Here is a 22,596-nt window from a genome sequence, read left to right as displayed (position 1 = left end):
GAAACATGTCAATAAACAATATTTATACAACCCAATCGAAGTCCAGAATAACTCAAACCAAAATATATGGTACAACCAAATCGAATCAAAACAGTACTGATAAACTAAATCATCCGGCTACTCAACGTCCTCCTCTTCCTCCTGAGCCATCCAACCTGAGTTATGCCCCGCCGGAATGAGGTGCCCAAGATAAACAAAACCGAGGACATGAGCGATAAGAACGCCCAATACAAAAGCATGAGCATACAAACCTATATGACATGCACATGCTATTGATATGATACCAGGGTAGACAAGAAACAAGAATTACAAAAGATTTCAACATGCTTAGTCTAGAGGCTCCAAGTGGATAGTGCTGCGAGGTACTCCTCTGGGTCACTACATCCACTACAAGATCAGACGTGGACCTGAAATGTCCCAGATCATCGAAGCCCTCACTACATCAAAAACGCAAAACGACAACGGATAATATCCGTTGTCGTAGCTGGCAGAAAACCGTTGTAACTAGCAGTGTTATTGAAAGTGAGCTCAACAATAACAGTTAAAAACCATTGTCGTAGCCATCATATTACGACGGTTTTGAAAAACCGTCGCTAATTAGGTACAATTTATGATATACCGTTGCTAATTTTAGAGACGGATTCTGACTAATTAGCGACGGTTTAGACATAATCTATCGCTAATTTTTTAAGTAAAATAAATAAAATTACTTTTATAATTTAATAAATCTACCAAAAAAACTTATAATCTGACTAATCTAATACTATTCATGATCTTAACTTACATTTAGAAATTTACCAAGGATTGAAGCGAAAAAATTTACCCTAAATCGAAACTAAAATCGTCTAAGAGAGAAAAATTTATTGTTGATGTGGACGGTGTGGAGGAAAATAGACCGAAAACGTTATCGTTTGTGTAAAAAAACACGCTAATCCATAACAATTTTAACAAAATCTGTTGTCGTTTGTCCAAAAAACACGTTAATCCACAACGGTTTTTGTTATAATCGTTAAAAGTAAAAACACAACGGTTTTCCAATAAAACCATAGTATTTTGAGTGTTGTTGAAGACAAATTTTCTTGTAGTGCCTCCCGACCCGTCGACCACTGTGTACTCTCGGTGTCCATGTGTTCACAAGACAGGGCTGAGCGGTCCCACAAGATATAGCTTATCTCGAAAGAGATACAGTTCAACAGTAAAGGCTATCTCGAAGGAGATACGACTCAACATGAAATGCAACATACATCATAAAGCGTGACATAATAGCATGCATCATATGACATATATCAATGCAGCAAATAATCATGCAACACATATAAGAATATATACTCGACCAGGATATCTCGGATAGAACTTTCGTACCTCCATCACTGCAATCCTAATCCACAGGAAAAACCAGAAAAACCAGGTCTAGTCCAATCCTATACATCAAGTGAAAACTATCACTAAAACATATCTACCAGACTTAACTAGAGTATCAAATACTCCTGAAATAATAATGATACAATTCCAAACCTTCATCCGTCATCAACCCGCTGATGATGATGCTCTGAGTTCAACCTGCCCAAGTTCAAACAGTTAGTTCCCTGACTGCTTCATTTCCTAGCTGCCTTGTCCGGACTGCTCTGCTCTGTCCGGACTGCACTGTCTTGTCCAGACTGCTAGCTTTGTCCGGAATGCTCTGTCCTGTCCGGACTGCACTGTCTTGTCCGGACTGCTAGCTTTGTCCGGAATGCTCTGTCCTGTCTGGACTGCTCAGCTCTATCCAGACTACTCTGCTTTAGCCGGACTACTATACTCTGACTTTCCCGGATTGCTCTGCTCTGTCCGGACTCACTAGGATGGCTAGGACTTGCACTAAAAACACACAATACCCCTTCCCAGTGAGAAATCCTATGGTCTATTTATAGACCTCAGTTCGGGACTCGCAAGCCCTTTCATGCATGGACATGTCAACCCAATGCCGTGCACTTCGACACCTGTCAGACACCTGTCACTCGGCCACATGCACCAAGACACCTGTCCCGACTTGTGACACGTTACTGAACACCTCAGCTCACTATCCCGACCTCCATCTTTGCTCCCTAACTAACATACCAGTTCGGACTTATTCCCTAGCACCAGCTCGGTTCGGACATGTTCCCTAGCATCAGCTGAGTTCGGACTTATTCCCTAGCACCAGCTCGGTTCGGACACTTCTGCTCAGCCATGTTTGTTCAGCCACTACCTAGGCTGCCATGTCTTCTGAAATCATGTATGGCTTCTGAAATCAAATATGACGGTTCCAATGTCAATTAACACATGATTTAATTAATTAATTAAAGACACTTAATCATGTTTAGTTAACTTAGTAGAATTCGGGAGACTACACTATCAAATCAACAATCTCAGCTTCTCGAATTGATTTCAATCGAAAGTGTCATTTCGTTGATGCACCAACAAAATTGATAATTAAAATTAGCTTTTAAAATAAACACCACACATCTTGTACCTACTTAGAAACTGCGATTAAAGCAAGTTGTCATATATGGAAAAAAATGAACATAACAAGCATGTGGACAATATTTCAAAAATAAAATTTTAGTCCATTTCATTCACCCACATTTTGCTAGCGCCATCATACCCTCGTCCTCTCAAATTTTCAAAAAATATATTTTATCGATTCATTACATTCTATATCTCCTTTCTCAAAGTGAAACATTCATATTTTGGATATTCACTTCAAAAAACGTTCTCTTATGAACCTATTCTGATCGAAATATGTAAAAATTATAGTCATTTGTTCTTTATTAGATCCATCAACTGATCCATTTACAAGAGTACAAAACTCGACATAACCGATTTCTTCACGAATTTTGTCTCTAACAGTATCAACAATAATGTTCAAAGTTTCCTGCTAAATCAAAGGTGATATAAACCTAGCATTTTTAGTTTTTTAACTAAAAAAATAATCAACAGTATCTGGATTCATTATTCCTGGTAATTTCATCAATTCAATATAATTTCCTTGATTGGTAGAGTCAATCTATTCATCATTATTTTTTTTTATCATTATCTTTAAAAGCACATCCATGTATTTTTATTTTCCGATTGTGAGATTGAAGTCGAAATAGACGAGTGATGACCATTTGGATTACTTGTTAATGCATCTTTCTTATCGAAAAACTTAAAAACTATTTTGATTTTTCATTATAATCAAAATTTTGTCAAATCAAATAAATAATTACAAACTTGAACATGAAAACCACACAGAATAAGGAACCAAAAAAAGTATATTACACAAGTTTTCAGACGTGTTGACCAAATAATAATTTATTTGAAAACTTTCGTAAAATGTATAAATTATGCGAACTATATATATAAATTACTTTATAAAAGTTTTAAATGTTCTTGATATTAAAATTGTTACTCAAATCACAATAAAATTTTAACAATTGATCAATCTGTAATCATAAATCTGAAAAAAAAAACTTTATTGTTAATCACCATATAATTTCATGATAATATTATTTTCAGTTAATAAAATTCAATTTCAATACATATAAATAAAGAAAATCACAATTCTATTAAAAAAATAAAAGAAATGGAAATAAAAGCACGGATTCTTTATTTATCTCTAAATCAGAAATATTCAATAATTTATAAAATTATATGAATAAAAAGCAATCATACCGAACAAATTGAAAAATATTGGTGCAACTTCTCCTAATGCTTCAAACCTGATTTTGCGAATTTGAAAAGTTGCTTTGCTTGAGTTAACTTCAGCCGTCCAATAGTTAGATGGAAAAAGACCTAATTCTAGCATCTGAATTTTATGGTAATTTCTAGTAGGCTTTTAACCCGTATATATATATATATATATATATATATATATATATATATATATATATATATATATATATATATATATTGAGGGGGCAATAGTGGGCTATTATCCACTAGAAGACATTGGAGCCAAATGTTAAACTTTACAAGTGCGACGGTTCGCTTGTGAGCATAGATAATTATTCAACAATTTTATTTTCCGTGGTTTTGGATCTGATACTAATTTTAGGACTAATTTTAGGACTGAGAATTTGTTGTTTTACCAAAAGTTATAACTCATAAAAATGATGCAACTTATGTCTTTTAAACATTACATAATCTCAAAAAACACGATTTTGTCGCTCTTCTAACAAGATCAATGTTATATCAAACACTTTTCTTTATTGTCATTTTAATTTAAAAAATTCATAAGTTCATCTCCAACTCATTATGTTATTCTAGTGCAACTTTAACTTCAAAATGACACAAATTTACACCAAATATAAAACTTTTATTTATTTCATCAGGTCTAAACTCATTTTTTTAAAAAAATATTCTAAGAATATTTCTTATTATTTTATTTATAACAATTGTGTTATTTTAAAAATTAATTAATTAAATATTGCATTTTTAATTATTTATTAAAATAATTCAAATCTTAATTTTTGTTTAGAAATTTATTAATCAAATCAATCCTAAAATTATTTTTAAATCATTACTCCTATTTTAAAATTATTAGGTTAGTTATATAACTATAATCTATATTTAACCAAGAGAGATAAAAAATAAAAAGACAAAAAGAACGAAAGAAAAGCAGATAAGGTAGCTACAGTGGTGCACCCATATTTAAACAAATTCATTATGTAACTTTTCCCGAAGCAACAACCTACTGATATTATGTTAAAGTTAAAGGCAAAAACTTGTGTGACACGGTTCTATGAGTCGTATTTTGTGAGATGGATCTTTATTTGGATAATCAATGAAAAAGTATTACTTTTTTCTGTTAAGAGTATTACTTTTTATTGTGAATATGGGTAGGGTTGACTCGTCTCACAGATTGAGATTCGTGAAACGGTCACATATGAGACCTACTCTAAAGTTAAACCTCTTATATTATATATTTTGATGTGTTGGTGAAATCTATTATATTTATAAAATCGGATTACTTCGACAGGCTTTACTTCGGCAATAATAAATTACGAAGTAATACATTACCAATAACTTCATTAATAACACAAGCGAAGTAAAATAATATATTTTACTTCGGATGTTTAAAAACACGGGCTTTACTATATTTTTTTATTATATTTTACTTCGGCATATCAATGTTGTTTGTCATTCTCCCAAAATTTTCTCTCTCGGATAGCTAAATTGGTCCATAATGTTTGTAATGTTTCCCAAATTCGTCCATCTCATCATGTTGATGCTAAAATGTAATGGAAAAAAGCTCATCCCCTTTTAAAGCTTCTGAAATGCAATCTCACACTCATTTCCTCAATTGAAAAGTAGACGGTTGCGACTTGCGAGTCCACTTACTGGAATTTGAGAAAGTTTGAGCCTCTGGCAACAGAAGATTATGAAGAGGTTTAAAAGAGTAATGCTATACCATGGAAAAAACATTAACACATATGTTAGATCCATTATGTTTTGGATGATTGAGCAACAACTCAACCGAACAGATTATCACCAAATTGATATGTGAGAACAAAGACCTTATTAAGTGGAAAATTGACTGTCGAAATTAAATAATCAGAACAACTTTTACTCAAACAAACTGCTGATCCTACTCAACTTAATCAATCAGGCTGATAAAAGACATTCTATGAAACTATCAGTTTATTCTGTTACGGATCATGACCTAGCTGACTTTACGGAGAACGTTTCCCGTACATATATAGTCACTGATTAACTGTAAATGTTATGTTACCACGAGTACTACCCATATTGTACGATTGTCAGAAAGTACAGTGACATGAAAAACAACACGACTAACGGCCACCTCATTTCGAACAATAATCAGATTCATTTTGACGACTGCTGGATTGAAGCATATAAATAGAGAAGCGAACAATCAGTAAATAGATCTTCGAATTTCAAAATTATCTATTACTCTCTAGCTATCAAGAGCCAAACTTATCAAGATTTTCAGAAGTACACACATAAGATTTTATATTAAATCATCAAGGATCTTTTGTGCGTAGAGTGTTATTCTGAAACGCTTGTAATCTGACATTAAAATTTTACCGATAAAGTGTTGTTAAATCGGTGAGATACTAGGAGTTTCAGTTAGGCAGTGATAAGACAACAGAATCCGGTTGATACAAAATGTTGTAATTTCCAAAGTCTTCTAATGAAAATCCTTCTGTGAGGAAAAATGAGTTATTCAAATTTTCGAACATTTAGAAACAAACATGTGCAATTTACATTTTAGTCACCCTAATTTAAGATTTAATTTCATATCCAAACTGATTATTACGTAATCCATTATGTGTCCAAACCGTGTTAGTGAGTTTTTTTTACGCAATACCAAACTTCTAGCTTATTGATACCCGCAAAGGACGAAAATTTCATTTCAGTGTTGCTAAGCCTACTGAAATATTTCTCATAATTTGTTGAGATTATTTAGTCACCCCAATCTAAATCAATCTCCGATCCTAATAAGTGGTATCAGAGATGGTTAATTCTTGTCTCTGAACAATAAATCCAAATTACATCCTTCATTAAGTTCTCATGTTCTCCAAAAAATACTTTTATGATTGGAAGAACAAGGTGCAGACTCATTTAACTGCAAAAGATGATGACACGTGGTACATTATTGTAGACGAACTAATGAAAATCATGAAATCAAATACTGTCATTGCCATCACTGACGGAGCTCTATAAATGATTGAAAAGACAAGAATGGAGTGGATCGATGAAGACAAGATAAATTCAACCTAGACAATGTTGCTGAGTATATTTTATAAAATATATTGTGAAAAAATGCCTTCAGAAAATCAAGATATGCTTTACTGCAAAAGACATATGGGAGAAACTTATCCCACGGTGCGATGGTAATGACCAAACGAAATATAACAAACTTTTTGTTGCAACACAGAAGCTTGACAACATTAAAATGAAGGTCGGTGAGGATATGTTGGACTTTGATGAAAGAATGAGCAACATTATAATCGAGTTGATTGCTCTTGGCATGAGTATGACAATCCTGGAATAACCTTGAAAGTAATGAAGGAACTCCCACAAGATTGGGATCTCATATAAGGTCCAAAAATAAGATGACGTAATCCAACTACATGAAAATTTCAGGAAAATAGAAAATTGTTAATTAAATAAGTTTTAATTGCATAAATTAAATATGATGTGCATGGTTACATGTATAAAATGTACTTTCTACACGAATGCATTAAAACTGTATTTTTAAAAGGTTATTGAAGATGCGATCGAGGAACAGAGACCGATGGCTGAAAAAAATATTTTTATTAAATAATTGTTTTTAATTATTTAAAATAAAATTGATGCTATATGATATTTTTAAGAATAAGGAGTTTTAAAGTGATTTTATACGCCGATTCGTAATTTTTAACGGTATTCGCGACGAAAATATGAATTTTTCGATAAATCGACTAATATTTTCACGAACTTTCCTAAACGAAATATTTTAATTATTAGCAAATGGTCTTAATGGACCTATTAAACCATGTTATTGGGCCTAGGCTTATACACTTGATAATCAACAAATAAATAAGCCTAAACCCTACCCATTATACCTTGCAATACACGCCCCTCCCCTCCATATTTGCAAGGACTCTCCCCTCTCCCAAAGCACACACAGCACACGTATTTTTGAAGGAGGGGATCCATGGTTTTCATAAGGAATTCAGCCTAAGAGTTCTACGTCTTTGTTTTTCGCATCGTCGATTTGTTTCGAGCGTAACTTATGCAAAGACAAATCATAAATATCTTTTTTTCTCATCTATCACACCATATTACGTATTTGAATTGCGTTTGCATGAAAAAGATGTTGGCCTTGATTTTATTTTTGTTTTTATGCTTTAAATGACAAGGACTCATGATTTTATGATGCAAACCTTGTATTAACAATGCATGAAGGGGCTGCCATGGTAGGAGCATCCTAAGGATGATTTCCAGCAGGTATAAGGGCCACTAAAGACATGGTTAGAGATAGGACAGGAGCTAGGGAAAGCTGGACGAAAATTATTGAACTTGCATGAGTAGGGTTCGAGCATGGCCTCATTGTTCGCCACAGCTTCTAGCTAGGACTGGGGCGTGACCAGGGCTCGTGCTGGTCGTGGCTTGGGCTTTAGGAAGAGTCCTAGCATGATTGAGCAGGCGGTTTCACGCGCCTACAGGGGTGTAGGCGCTGGTTCATGCTGGTAGCCAAGGGTTAGAACATGGTCCAGTCAAGGTCAGGGGTGTGAGGGATCAGGTGGTGGCTCGGGCTAGGAGTCCTAGTGATGTTAGGAGTCCTAGGCGCATGTATGGAGGAAATCGTGCATGCTCTTGTTCTTGCAGGATGCTGCAGCGTGGGCTAGGGGCTGGTTAAAGGAGTTAGGGCTAGTCAGTAGGGTCCATAGGGGGTATGGTCAAGGGCTAGATCAGGGTGGCTCGGGCTTGGCTCGAATAAATCGCAAGGTGGCTCGAGGGTTTCTTGTTAGGGTTTGAATATTTGGCTTAAAAGCTTAGGGCTGGAATCGTGGGTCCATGGGGGTGGCTCAAGTCTATGTTTAAAATTTGGAAAATTAATATTAAAGTTTGGATTAATTCGAGATTTAAACGCTCTACGAATTAATAATTATGAAATTAAATCAAATGCCAAGAATTTAAACTAAATAAAAATATAATAAATTTAATTTAAGTTTAAATAATTATTGTGGTTACACATAGATGGATCCATCGACCTTTAGCTGATACGAAAGTCACAATTAACGATCTGAATTCAATAAAAGGAAAATGTATACGTATATGATGATAAAGGAAAATGTTTATGATTAAAGGAGAAATGTTTATGTTTATACATGTTCATGAAATGTTATTTTAAGTAAAAATATTTTCACTGTTGCCTGTGATTGTATATGTATTAATTGTTACCAAGATTATGGTTTGCTGAGTCATTAGACTGACTAGGTGTGATCGATGCTGGTGAGTATGTTAGTGATGTCGTTGAGGGAGTTGATGGTTGATCTTGCTAGGCTAAAGGTGAACACAATATGAGGACCAGCGCTAGTTTTTCGCAATTTAAATTAAATTTATGTTAAAGATTTTATGACTTTTATGACGCTTTTCAGAGGTTTTTGAGAGGATGTTAGAGTTAGTTTTATTTTGAGATATTTCTATGTTTAGGTTTGGTAAACGATTGACGATTTTGTGCTTGGATTTATTTCCTTTGTATTTTCAAATAATAGTTAGTTGTTTTATTATTAAATGGTGCAAAAGTATTTTTAAAATATATTTATATATGTATATTTTTGGTCAAAGGTATTATAAGAAGGAAAAAAAATAGTACTTTTTAAGAAAAACGAGTAGTGTACATTTCATCTCAAAACCATGATCATGTGATAATCAAAAGATCTTAACAGGCTGTAACTACATGATCTGTTTGCAGATCTTAAGGCGTATGGATTTTAACTGGATTCGAGAACTGATTGGGAATCGACTGCCAAACTGACGAAGGCTCTGGCTACTATATCAAGTGATCAATTTATTTCTAAAGAGAAGTCAGCCGAGAAGTTAAGTAATGATTCGATGTCATTGTTTATGAAGAAATTTGGAAATTCTTTTAAGGAAAAACTAGGGACATTTTCAAAGCCCGAGTAGAAAGAAATCATTACAAGAAAGAATGAACTGACGAGGACAATGAATGTTTCAATTGTGGGAAATTTGATCGTTTCAATTCCGACTGCTAAGCCAAAGAAGGATGAGAGAAGGTCAAATGACAAAGAAGTATTTGATTTTAGCTCAACTGATTTTACATAAGATGGTCTTATCATTACACTATAATAAGAATTTGAACCCAACCGACAGTAATACAGAGCCTAACAGAGAAAAGTCAGACTAAGTGTTTTTACTAAATTAGGCATGCTTAATGGACCAGTTCGGACCGAAACCGGTCCGTTAGGCCCAGAACCAGGAGCGGTATAGATGAATCGAACCTGAAACTGTATCCAATCCATTATTTAATAGATTGAACCGGTTCAATATTTCATGAACCGGTTAAACCGGTTCCGGTTCTAAGACTGGATCCAATAACGGACTGGATCGATCTGGAACTGGACCGGATTCAGAAATGTCTTTTTTAAAAAATGGTCATTGGCCCCAATAGTTGTTTATTCAGTGGCAGTATGACTACTGAATACACTTTTTTTTTTGGGCTGAATTGCACACATAATTTTGTTTTTACCCAAAAAATAGATTATAAAAACAAGATCATTTTTAACATTTTCACACAAATTTTCTCTCAGCTCTACTTTTCTCTACAATCAAGTTTTTACTATAATTTTTCAAAATATATTCAATAAATTTTATTATAATTTTATCTACATTCATTGATTCTATTTATTATTATTTACTTACTATTTCGCAATTTACTCAAATAAATTTGAATTTCAATGACGTCATCTTCAAACCGTAGTAGTGGGGGATATGAGTAAATTTACGACTTTTATGAACATTTTGGCTACATCTACGAATTTGATGAAGTCAAACCTGGCTACGAGGATGAAGAATCAATGGAACTCTCCAACAAAGATGTAGGGATACCATCGTCCGCTCGAGCAAGCAACACGATGGCAATGAGCACGACGACAGCTCGAGCAAAGCGAAACAAAGTTTGGGATCACTTCGATATTGAAAAACAAGGTACAAACAACTATTTTGTCGTATATAAAATTTTAAAAAAACCAAATATTATTAGAAAACGGGTGGTGGTTCAGCTAGTACTGATACTTTGAAAAAATATTAGACAAGGTATATAAACTTGACCATGATACTCAACAAACTTTTGGTAGGAAATCAACCAAAAAACAACAAATTAATCCTTCAAATGATAAAATTTTCACAATTATAAAAAAAATTTCTCCAAAAATCATCGTTAAATTTGTTAAAAAATGTTGTCAACCTTTTATAATAGCAGAACAATAATTTTTTTTTTTAAAAATTTACTAATACTATTCAACCTGGTTTTCACAACATTTGTAGTCAAAAAACTTAAAAGGTATTGATTTGGTAAGTATAAGGAAATATAGAAACAATAAATAGCATCTTTCAAATAATTCTTGTAAATTAGTTTGGCAACTGATATTTAGAGGGGTATATTCAATCTTGGAAATTTAATTATTTTTATTGACTTTTTGTAGATCGTATAAAGGTATTGAACATAGACTTTTATAAAGTTTATAAAAGTTTAGTGATATTCAAATTAGATTTTTCTAGAGTCTTAAAAATCCAGTGGTATTCAATCTTAACTTTCTAAAAATCTATATAAATCTATATGTATATAATATTTCCATAGATTTACAATGATTCTAATATAATTCTTTATGTACAAACCTTAAAACTCTAGGTACAACTATAGAAACTCAAAAATTGTCTTTATTCACCCTAAAGATTTTGGTAGACTTTTAATCAAATAAAATATCTTTCTCCCCCATATATCTCTTTCATTCAAAAACGACACTTTTTTCCTCTCTAAAGATAAGTCGAGGGTTCCTCGAATTTCAGAGGTATGATTCCTCTCTTGAATCATTATTGATTTGATAAAAAAAATATATTATGATTTCTATGCATCTCTTTTTGTGATCCTTTCGTTGTTTGTTTATATCTATTTATGTGTGTGCTCCAAATTTTTGCATATATGTTTATCGTTTGAATCAAACGGTGTGAGATAGATAAATAAAATTTTTTACTAGATTGTTCTTATAACGTTGGAAGACTAAAAAAAATAGTAGTTCCAAATTCACAGTTGTTTTCATAATTTACCAGATACATATTGAAGTTTGTTTTCAAAATCTGATGTATTGAGTTTGTATAGATGAATACAAGCATTTGTTTTGTATGGAGTTTTGTTTTCAAATTTTCTCGAAAAAGCATTTATAAATCTAATCTCTGTGATGATAATTTTTTATTTTAATGATCAAATTTCTGTGAATCGTTTTTTATATTGTTTCGAATTATATTATAATGTAAAGGAAAACATATATTTTTTTCGTTGGGGGAAATGAGGAGGAGGTAATGTATCACACGATTTAAGAGGAGTTGGATTGGATCTCTATTAAATTTTTTAAAAAAGAAATGATGGGAGAGATCGAAATGGGCAGGGGCGGAGCCAAATGAAGAGTAGATCTCATGTGAGACCGTCTCACAGATCTTAATCCATGAGACGGGTCAATCCTACCCATATTCACAATAAAAATTAATACTCTTAACATAAAAAGTGATACTTTTTCATGGGTGACCCAAATAAGAGATCCGTCTCACAAATACGACCCGTGAGACCGTCTCACACAAGTTTTTGCCCCAAATGAAAGCCCGGGTGGTCCAATTTTTTTTTAAAAAATTATATTTAATTTTTGTATAATTTTGGAATAATATGATATTAGTCCGGGTAGATCAATTTAGAATATTAAAAGATTTTAGAGTTTAAAATTTTAGTCCGGACAAAGCTATATTTCTGGCTCGAGTGGGTCTCATGTGAGACCGTCTCACGGATCATAATCTGTGAGACGGGTCAACCCTACTCATATTCACAATAAAAAGTAATACTCTTAGCATAAAAAATAATATTTTTTCATGTGTGATCCAAATAATAGATCCGTCTCACAAATACGATCCGTGAGACTATCTCACACAAGTTTTTGCTTTCTGGCTATGTCACTGTAAATGGGTAACGTTATGAAAAATTAAAGATTAATTCGGTGACCCATTACAATGGTAGATACCAAACCTACCCAAATAAATATCAAATTTCCATTTAAAAAAAATAAAAAAAAAATATTAAACCCGACTTTAATCCTAATAAAGCCTATTCCCTTTTAGCCCACCACTCTACGATCCCCAAGCGGATTCACCTACCCTCACTTAACTCTCCATTGAACAAATCTTCACTGTACGATCCCCAAGCGGATCCACCCACCCTCGCTTCACTCTCCATCAAAACAAATCTTGAAGCCCTTTTACAGGTCTTGAAGAATTCTATATTTTTTTATTCTTTTTTGCTTGATCAGCTGACCTGAAATGGGTAAACTTTTCACTTTGGCTGAGATTTCTGAGCACAACAGCAAGAAGGATTGTTGGCTCCTCATTAATGGCAAGGTATTGGAATTTTCTGGATTGATCTCGAATTTTATATCCTTTTGGTGTTTTTTTGTTGTGGGTGGTTCTGTTTTGAGCGTGTGACGTTCTGGATCTCTGGAAGGTTCAATCTTGATTGGTTCTTCTGGGATGTTTTGTAACCGATTTATCTTTGTTTTGATGCATTGTGCTCCGTGTCTCTGTTGTTTCTTTCAGTTGATTTTCGGTTAGAATAATTTTGATTATTGGGGATGGATCATGTGTGAATCTGGTTATCATCATTAGAGCTCGATGACTGTGATGCTTATCAATAAAAATTAAGATTTTCTGACAATACAATTCTGACGAGAAAGGTTCGGCATGATTTTGCAATTAGCTGTAGAATTAATATTTCGTTTTGATTCTTAAGTTCCTTAAAAGAGTACAATGTATCTTGACTTCTGGCGATTTTCTACTGTCTGTTCCATACGCCAAGAAATGGGAGACAGTTGAATGCCATAACTGTCTTGTAACATTGTTTTAAAAAAAAATAAAAAATTGCCCGACTATGCTTGTGGCATTCTTTTGTTTGTCTGTACTTTGTATAAAGTTGGATATTCATAGAGGAAGCTATGTAATGGTGATGAAGATTCACCATGATATGGCACGAGCATCACGTGGATGGACGCAAACCTCATTGAATGCTTAATTATTTAAGTGATACCTTAATAATTGCCGTTCTTGAATTTCTTTTTATTCAAATTTATTGACTTGAAATTTTTACTGTTGTGGCAGAAATCAAATGATTTTGATAACATCTGATGCATAATCGTCTCATTCATTTTTCACTCATGTCTATACTTGTATTTTTTTATGCTTTTTTATGAGCTGTTTCCTCAAATATGTGGAGTTAAGTTACATTTAATTTCTTCTCTCCTGTTTTTCAATCTTATCGGAAAATTACAATCCAGGTTTCGAGTTTATATACTGACATTTGGATATTAACCTTCAATCACTGTTCTTGGTTAATTTTTTCCTTCGGTGACATTATCTTTCCTGATTAGTCTAAGCAGGTAGTAACCACATCACAAGTTCGCATCTTTCTTCTATTTTTTACAACATTGTCTTTGATTTGGAATACCGTTTTCTCGTACTAAGACGCAACAGGATTTGAAAAATTTTTAGCGGCTACCAGTTTTGTGAACTCCTTCATCAAAACAAGCAATGTCATTCTCCTCACTTAATTAGCACTTAAGCTAATTTCCACAACTTCCAATAGATGAAATTCACTTATAAACTCCTTTATAAGCAATCTGTTTGATCTTCATCAAACTACAGTCGCCAAATTAAACTCCTTGAACTTGTTTTCTCGACCGGAACATTGAATCAGATATTTGTGTGACCCTTAATAGTTCAGGGATACACTTAGCCGTGAGTTTAAAACTTCATTGTGATTTTGAATAAAATTTATTCTTATTCGAGCATATCATTATCAGCCTTATTCTTTTTATCAACCCCTTGATTAAGAATGTCAGAACTCAAGACTGATTGCTCTCGTTGGATCATGGTAAGAGCTTCTAGTAACATCGCCCCATGATCCTCTACATATCACTGATAGTGTCTGCAAGAACTTTGAGTAATAACAGTAACCTGATATGTGTAACTAAGAAACATCTTTCCCTAAAGCACATGTCTTGCTTTGGCCAGATACTCGTTACACTATTAACTTATCAGATTACATAAGATATCTTTATCCGTAGGCAAATGGTGAATCTTATTTCGAAACTAGACTCAACCTCGGCACCTGATGACTCTCAATGAAGTAGGTAAATTTCAAATTTACATGTCTTCGATCTTCAAAATTTTTGAGGATCAGGGCCCAGGCCCATCATTTTCAATTCTGGATCTCTCACTAATCTAATACTTACATTTAATTTTCATGCCACATTGTGATATAAATTTAGGGGTTGGGAACGAAACATAAACCAGGTGTACTCAATTATCAAATAATTAAAAATACAATATGTAAAATATTCAAACATACACCTAACAAATTGGGCTTGACCCTCGATCATCATTTTCCATATAATATCAAATATTATATTAAATCCATAATATCAAATATTATCAACAAATCATTTATCTTGTAAATTTATTACTAACCACTATAATTAGAAAGAAATTAATAAATTAAATAAATACCTTTATTAACTTCAATTAATTCAGTAATAATTAAATTTTTCGTAATATACCTTTTACTATAAATAATTAAAATTCAATTCCAAATATTTATTTTATAAGAAAAATCCCATAATTTTAACATAAATCATTTTCAAGGGTGAATTTGATTATATTTGCACAAAACACCAATTTGACCCTAATTTTTTTGTAAAATTCAAAAAGCGCCCTAAGCCCGAACAATTCGAGCCCGAAAGGGGGCAGGGCTGCCCGAGACACTCTCGAGCACGCTGCTTGTCTGCCCGCTTACTACCCGAATATAAGCTGCTCCTATGCGCAGGGCAGCACTGCACTGCCCAGATCTTCAAATTTTTTATTTATTTAAAAGGGTTCTGGGCAGAGCGCATATTTTTTTCCTTCCGAAAAACGATTTTTCAGGTACTGCAATCTTCTGAAAAATTCATAAGCGGTTAGGAATAATCAACTCAACACGATTTAAATACAAATCATATTATAGAAGAAAAAATGGCTCTGATACCACTGTTAAAGTACCGTTTTCTCGGGAAGTTTAAAAATTTTATTTTTGACGTACAAAACCTTCTTTGGGCGTCGTATGAAACCAAAACATTCATAGTACATTTAAAATATATACATTGTGTTCTAATCACCAGATACCAAACTATTTTGGATTTTAAGTGGAGATAGTCATTCTTGTAATTCTTTATGAACGGATCTTCTTCCTTTGATCGTCTAATAAAGTCCACGATCTGAGACGCACTTGTATAGATCGCAATAGAGATCCAAACGATTTTGTCTCAAGATTGGATCGTCGGAATTTCAGAAATCGGGCGGCGTGATGGTGAAAGGTTGCCGAAAAATTTCTTGCGAAAAACTTAAAGTGGATGAAAATTACTTTGAGGTAGGAGAGAAGGTAGACAAAATTTGTGCGAAAAAATTGTTTTATTTTATATAACCTTTAATGAAATATTTATAAACTTTAATTTCTGATCATATCAGGAATCCCATTTGAATTATGATTATTTGTTTTTATTATTTAAAATTCTCATGTAGTATTTTCTTTGAAAATACCATGTCAAATCAACTATTGATAACAATGATATATGTATATATATATATATATTTATATCTCCATATACATATATATTAATATATCTATATATACACATGTATACACACATATATATAGACATATGTAAAATTAAATAACTCTTATTTAGTTTGTTAATTAACTAATACTAATTAATTAATTCTACATTTCTTTAGAATATTCCATGAGAATCTTGCACATATAGTAGTCACAATTTCTAACATTATTATTTAATTCGTAGATTCTAAATTCACTAAATAAATAATTGTGAACTCATTATAACCCCGATCGACGGTCAGACGTTAACGTCGATGTGTCGAGGGTACAAATCACGTTCATATTATGAAAATTGAAAATTTCGAAGATAAAAATTTCCATGATCCATTTTTGGTAGCTGCTAGTTTTGTGAACTCTTTAATGAAAACATGCAGTTCGACTCTCCTCACTTAATTAGCAGTTAAGCTAACTTCTACAACTTCCAATACATGAAATCTACTTATAAGCTCCTTTATAAGCAGTCTGTTTGATCTCGATCAAACTACAGTCATCAAATTCAACTCTTTGAACTTGACTAACTCGATGAAAACACAGAATCAGACATATTTGTAACTCTCAATGGTTCAGGGATACAGCTAGCCTTGGGTTCACAACTTCATTGTAATTCTGAATAAAATGTTTACCCTTATTAGCCCAATTTTTCCATCAACCCTTTGATCAATAATGTCAGAACCCAAGTCTGATTACTCCATCAGATAATGACAAGAGCGTCTAATAGCATCGCACCATTATCCCATAGGTATCATTGAGAGCGCCTGCAAGAACCTTAAGTTATGGTTGGCGTATAGTACATTCCCTTTAAGTCATATATCCTGATCGAATATGCAACCAATGGTATATCAAGAGTTGTAAATGAATTTGATAACGATGTGATGTATATTTGAATAGTAACAGTGACATGGTATGTGTATTAGGAAAACACCTTTCTCTAAAGCACATGTCTTGCTTTGATCAGAAACTCCTTGCATTATTAACTCGACAGATCACATAGGATATCTTCAGCCATAGACAAACAATTAATCACCAACTACAATGCATTGGCTCCTACGTATTTCGAAACTACACCCAACCTCGTCACCTGATGATGGAGGCTGTAAACGAGTCAAAGCGCAGTGCTAGTACGCAGAGCCTCCATGTTGTCACGAGTCAAATGACTAATGGTCTACAACCATAACCGTGGACTTTTCCAGTTGATAAGTAATAACCACTTAAAAAGTTCGAGAGAGGGTTGTTCAATACATAATCAAATGATCACTCATCTGTACGAACGTACATCTCCATGCTCTTACAAATGAAATATGATGTTTACATCACAGATGCTAGGCTCAAGTTCAAGCGATCTTTATCCTTATTTCAGGCTGTTGATTCGACTAGGAACATGTTTAAAATACATGGTACACTTTCTAATGAGTTTAATGCTCATACGTTGCGAGACAGGCCTCATAGTACCCCATTGTATATTCAAGAGTTTTATCTATGCATCTTGTATGAGTATACAAACAACGTAAATGAAACAATTGGATAAAACCGTAAAATATTATTAAAATAAATTTTTTTACATAAGAGTTAATAAAGCCCAAGCCTCAAGTTGGCTCGCTGGGCACCTATTCTAACATTTGATTTTAACATCACATTACAGCTCCGGTAACATCTATGTCCAATTGGATTCATGATATGACATCCAAATGTGATATGAGCCAAATATATGAATGAAAGTAGAAGTGTATTCTCTTAATTAATTTAGAGTTGGTTACCACCAGTCATAAATTCCTAATTAAGGTCTTCGCTGGGTTAAACTCAATGGAGCATGGATCTTCCGAAATATGGATCTGTAATTTCCTTATTTAACATTTGAGCTGTATACTGCGGTAAACAAGTTTTCTAAGAGCAGGTTTGAGTGGCACAGTTCGATACATAATACCAGCTGGATTTTTAGGGTGTCTATATACTTCTATCTGCACCATATGCTATGACTTTGATTTGCCTGCATCACTCGCTCTTGGTTTCTCTTACACAGGTGTATGATGTCACCAAATTCTTGGACGACCATCCTGGTGGTGATGATGTTTTGCTGACTGCAACAGGTAGAACTATTTTGTATGTTGCTGTATCATTTGGATAAAACTGCATCAACTCTTCCTAGTGTAAATCCGTAACTCTGTAACAACCCTTATCTGCCTTCTGAATGTATCAAGATATAATTATGGTTTTTGAATGGGAGCTTTTGTGGATGTAAATAACTTAGTAATGTAGGTATATGTATGTCTCTGTTGTCCCGAATTTAACTGTTGTCTTTATTGCAGGGAAGGACGCAACTGACGATTTTGAGGATGTTGGTCACAGCAGCAGTGCTAGGGCAACGATGGATGAATTCTTTGTAGGTGAAATTGATTCATCGACCATTCAGAGCAAGGCTCAGTACACTCCTCCTCCGAAACAGACTCAGCCAGTTCAGGACAAATCATCAGACCTCATCATCAAGCTTCTCCAATTCTTAGTTCCCCTTCTTATATTGGGCTTGGCTTTTGGTGTGCGTTTCTACACCAAATCATCGGCTTAAAAATAAGAAATGTACCATCAGTAATAAGTTTACTTGGGTTGAAATTGTGTTTGTGTTCCCTGACCAGTTTCTATTATAACCTAGAAGGTATGACATGTGGTATTTGGGGATTCATTTGTTTTGTATTTTCATTTACTCATGATTGTGTTCTTTCAATTTTTTCCATCTTGTTTTGTCATGATTTTGGACTACTTTTGTACCCGATTCTGGAGAAACCCCTACATTTATACTCCTGTCGGGAGTAAAAGACTTAAAGTTTATTTATATTTTATGGCCCCTCTTAGAAGTAGCCATGACTGGTATTTTTTCTTTATTTGACCAGTCGTGCTTAAAATATTTGTGAATATCTTGTCCTCTTATTATGTGACATAAACATGTATTTTTAATGTTGGCTTACATGTGATATTTATGATTTAATGGCGGATAATAAAAATTGTCTCTTTACTTCTATTTAGGATAGAATTGACCTTATTCCGAGTAAAAAAGATCGCAAGGCTCAATAGCTAAAAAGGATAAAGAATATATTTGTGTGAAAATAAGTTTTTTCATAAAATGTAGAAACGAATTAAACCAAAATTCAAATTCTGTTTAAGACATAATTTGTTGGAATAAGATTTTTCTTAAAAGAAATGTAATAACTTGTACAGGCAAAAAATTTCTGCATTTTATATCACTGACCATTTTTTGTGGTCTTTATTAAAAGATGATTAAAGCGATATTATCTATACTATCTATACTATATTATTAAGCAAGAGACCTTCAAAGTAACTAATTTTTGGTGTCATGGTCTGTTTTAATAATTATATATATTAATAAAGTGTTAAAAAATTTATGCAAGTCACATCTACTTTAGTGGATAAAGCCTTTGTTTCTTAGCCATGAGGTTGTAAGTTCAATTTCTACTTGGGTTTTTGTTATTCCTTTTTTTTCTATTTATTTTTTTATTTCGACTCACTATTTCTTATAAATATATTTTGATTTTCATTTAAATATAAACCAAATAAATTATAAAAAATATCGTACAAGCACGCAACGCGTGAGTCGGTGTACTAATTCATATAAGGGCACCCACATTGGTTGGTTAATGGGTGTTAATAACACCTATTAATTTTCGCCCACCAATGTGGGCGAGAGAATTAATAATCTTGGCTGACATGGCAGCCAAGAAATTCATCAGAATGAACGGCGTTATTTCGAAATTTGCGACGGTTTTTCGTAAACCATCGCAACTTTGCGACGGTTTTTCGTAAACCGTCGCAAAGTGAAAAGCGTCTGTTTTTTTTAAAAAAAGGTCGCTATTTGCGACGGTTTTTTAACACTCGTCGCTATGTGCGACGGTTTTTCAAAAACCGTCGCTAATTATCACCAACTGCTATTTTCAAACGGCAAAATTATGCACCAACGGCTATATTCGAAATTATTCACTATATATACTAATCAATTTCTACAAATTCATCCCACAACATTTATCTTTTCATATTTTTAAGCCAAATGGGTGACAATAGTCAGAACTCACAAAATCGACCTCGATTTGTTTCTTCTACACAATATCCACCACAATTTCCAAATTGGCCGTTTGTTTCAAATTTCCAAGGTTATGAAAATCCTTCGAATCATCCAAATTACACCTCCCGAGCTCCGTATCCACCGCCTACACCTGAATATTGGCAAAGTATAGGCAACCCAGATTTCATGCCGCCTTATTTTTTTGGATTATATAATCCACAATCCACCAATATGCCAATCGAAAACGAGCCGCCAACTCCTACGTTGTCCCAGAGACTCAGTTGTCCGACCGTGAAACACGAGTTGATCTCGAAAATGTGAAAAATGCTGATGTAGATGTTGAGGGTACGAAGAATCGAATAATATGGAAAAAGGAGGAAGACGAGCTACTAGCGAGATCGTATGTCACAATGAGTGATGACCCAGTCATCGGCAATGATCAGAAGGGGAATGATTTCTGGAGACGTGTTGCGGACTACTACAATGACAATCGTCCCGCTGGTTCATCTCGGAGAGCTTTAAATGTGATTCGATCTCATTGGCACAATACCGTCCAAAAAAAGGTAAATCGCTTCAACGCAAATTATAATAGTGTTTACAATACTTATCGAAGCGGCCATATTGATGAAGACATATTGCGGTTTGCATATGAAAAATATCGTGATGAAAATAATGGAGTTGCATTTAATCTGGAGCATGTGTGGAGAATCATGAAAACACGTCCACTGTTCACTCCACAGTCCGATGATCACTTGGTTGGTACAAAGAAAGCGAGAATCTCAGAGTCGGGGGCTAGCAACACCTCATCGAACAAAGATGCGAGTATTGATTTAGATATAAATGAAGAAGAGATTCGTCCAATTGGTCAAAAAGCCGCAAAAAGAAAAGGTAAAAACAAAGCAAAATCATCGATGGAGGATTTGACAACCAGATACGACAGTTTGTTCGAAAGTTTTACTCAGTATACAGACATAAAGAAGAACGAATCTGAATGGAAACAAAAAGAACTTGCAATAGAGGAGATGAAAGCAAAAGCGGCTTTGAACAAATCTGAAGCTAAAAAGAGCAAATATTTGCTTAAGGAATACGAAATCCTTTCGAAAGACACTTCACAAATGACGCCGGAGCAGCTTATAGTTCATGAACATCTGTGTGACCAAATTAGAGAGAAATGGAATATGTAATTTTCGATTGATGTAATTCTCTTTTCAATTATCGTAATTCGTTTTCTTTGTATTTTGTGTTTTTTTTTAAAGAGATTGTGTTGAATAATATTTTAAATAAAAGAGTCCAACTTTTTTTTTCATTTCTTAATAATATTTTAATGAATATTGGAATTAAGTTATTTTTAAAATAATAATACTATTTATTTTTAGTAATATTTGTTGTAAAATTTTAAAAATATTAGAAATATATTGAAATATTAAAAATAAAAAAAATGAGTAAGTGGACAGTGGGACCCATAAATAATGAAAGTTGAAATTAAATGAATGTGAGTGTGTGTTAATAATGGGGAAGTGTTAATGTAATGAATATGTGGCTCGTGGACCCCATCATTTTTGATGAGATGGAGAGTTATTAACATGGATTAATTCCGACGGATGCGGATGCCCTAATGCAATAGGGAACAACAAAACAAACAAAAATTAATTTACTCCCTCATCAGGGATCATAATTTCGTAACTTTCGACTCCAGACTGCATTCTCTTAAGCCATCATTCTATCTCATAAAATAAATAATCCACTCTTTCGGAAGACAGTTTACATCAAAATCCACCCCAGAATTTGTCTCAGTTTGATTCAGCAACTCCTACAAGAAGTATGTAGGAGGCCATTTGATTCTTCTGCACAAACATACAAAAATAAGGAAGAAAAGTGAAGAAAAAACACAAACATGGAAGTATCTACAAGAGAAACTGATGTGTTTACCCTGGTGCATCCAGGCGGGCACATTGATGTTTTTCCAGAACCAATCACAGCCAAATAAATCATCTTGTAGTACCCCAGGCACTATATTGCCAACCCTATCGAGTTTCCGAGCGCTGTGCAACCTGAATCAGTTTTAGTACCTGGAAAAACATTCAATCTTGTGCGCCAA

General features: G+C 33.6%; 2 protein-coding genes across 2 annotated transcripts; both read left to right on the top strand.

Annotated features, from left to right (window-relative positions):
- Window positions 1-12,856: 12,856 nt before the first annotated feature.
- LOC140834028 (cytochrome b5-like) lies at window positions 12,857-19,157 on the top strand. The gene is made up of 3 exons (XM_073198604.1): window positions 12,857-13,131; window positions 18,450-18,516; window positions 18,736-19,157. Exons 1-3 carry the CDS (start codon window positions 13,054-13,056, stop codon window positions 18,990-18,992), a joined length of 402 nt encoding a protein of 133 aa, XP_073054705.1. The 5' UTR covers window positions 12,857-13,053; the 3' UTR covers window positions 18,993-19,157.
- Window positions 19,158-20,483: 1,326 nt separating this feature from the next.
- Window positions 20,484-21,682, top strand: LOC140835434 (glutathione S-transferase T3-like). The gene is made up of 2 exons (XM_073200930.1): window positions 20,484-20,664; window positions 20,772-21,682. The coding sequence occupies exons 1-2, from the start codon at window positions 20,484-20,486 to the stop codon at window positions 21,680-21,682; spliced, it is 1,092 nt and encodes a 363-aa protein (XP_073057031.1).
- Window positions 21,683-22,596: the final 914 nt, after the last annotated feature.

Source organism: Primulina eburnea, chromosome 6 (genome assembly GCF_022965805.1).
Source record: "Primulina eburnea isolate SZY01 chromosome 6, ASM2296580v1, whole genome shotgun sequence".
In the NCBI taxonomy this organism is placed as follows: Eukaryota; Viridiplantae; Streptophyta; class Magnoliopsida; order Lamiales; family Gesneriaceae; genus Primulina; species Primulina eburnea.
This window is presented reverse-complemented; position numbering and strand designations above follow the sequence as displayed.

What these genes read in the sequence shown, in the direction of transcription:
- LOC140834028 (XM_073198604.1), top strand. Translation starts at nt 13,054, where the DNA reads ATGGGTAAACTTTTCACTTTGGCTGAGATTTCTGAGCACAACAGCAAG. An exon ending in GGCTCCTCATTAATGGCAAG is followed by an intron (nt 13,132 to 18,449) that starts GTATTGGAATTT and finishes TCTCTTACACAG; the next exon opens with GTGTATGATGTCACCAAATT. An exon ending in TGTTTTGCTGACTGCAACAG is followed by an intron (nt 18,517 to 18,735) that starts GTAGAACTATTT and finishes TCTTTATTGCAG; the next exon opens with GGAAGGACGCAACTGACGAT.
- LOC140835434 (XM_073200930.1), top strand. Translation starts at nt 20,484, where the DNA reads ATGGGTGACAATAGTCAGAACTCACAAAATCGACCTCGATTTGTTTCT. An exon ending in TACACCTGAATATTGGCAAA is followed by an intron (nt 20,665 to 20,771) that starts GTATAGGCAACC and finishes ACGTTGTCCCAG; the next exon opens with AGACTCAGTTGTCCGACCGT.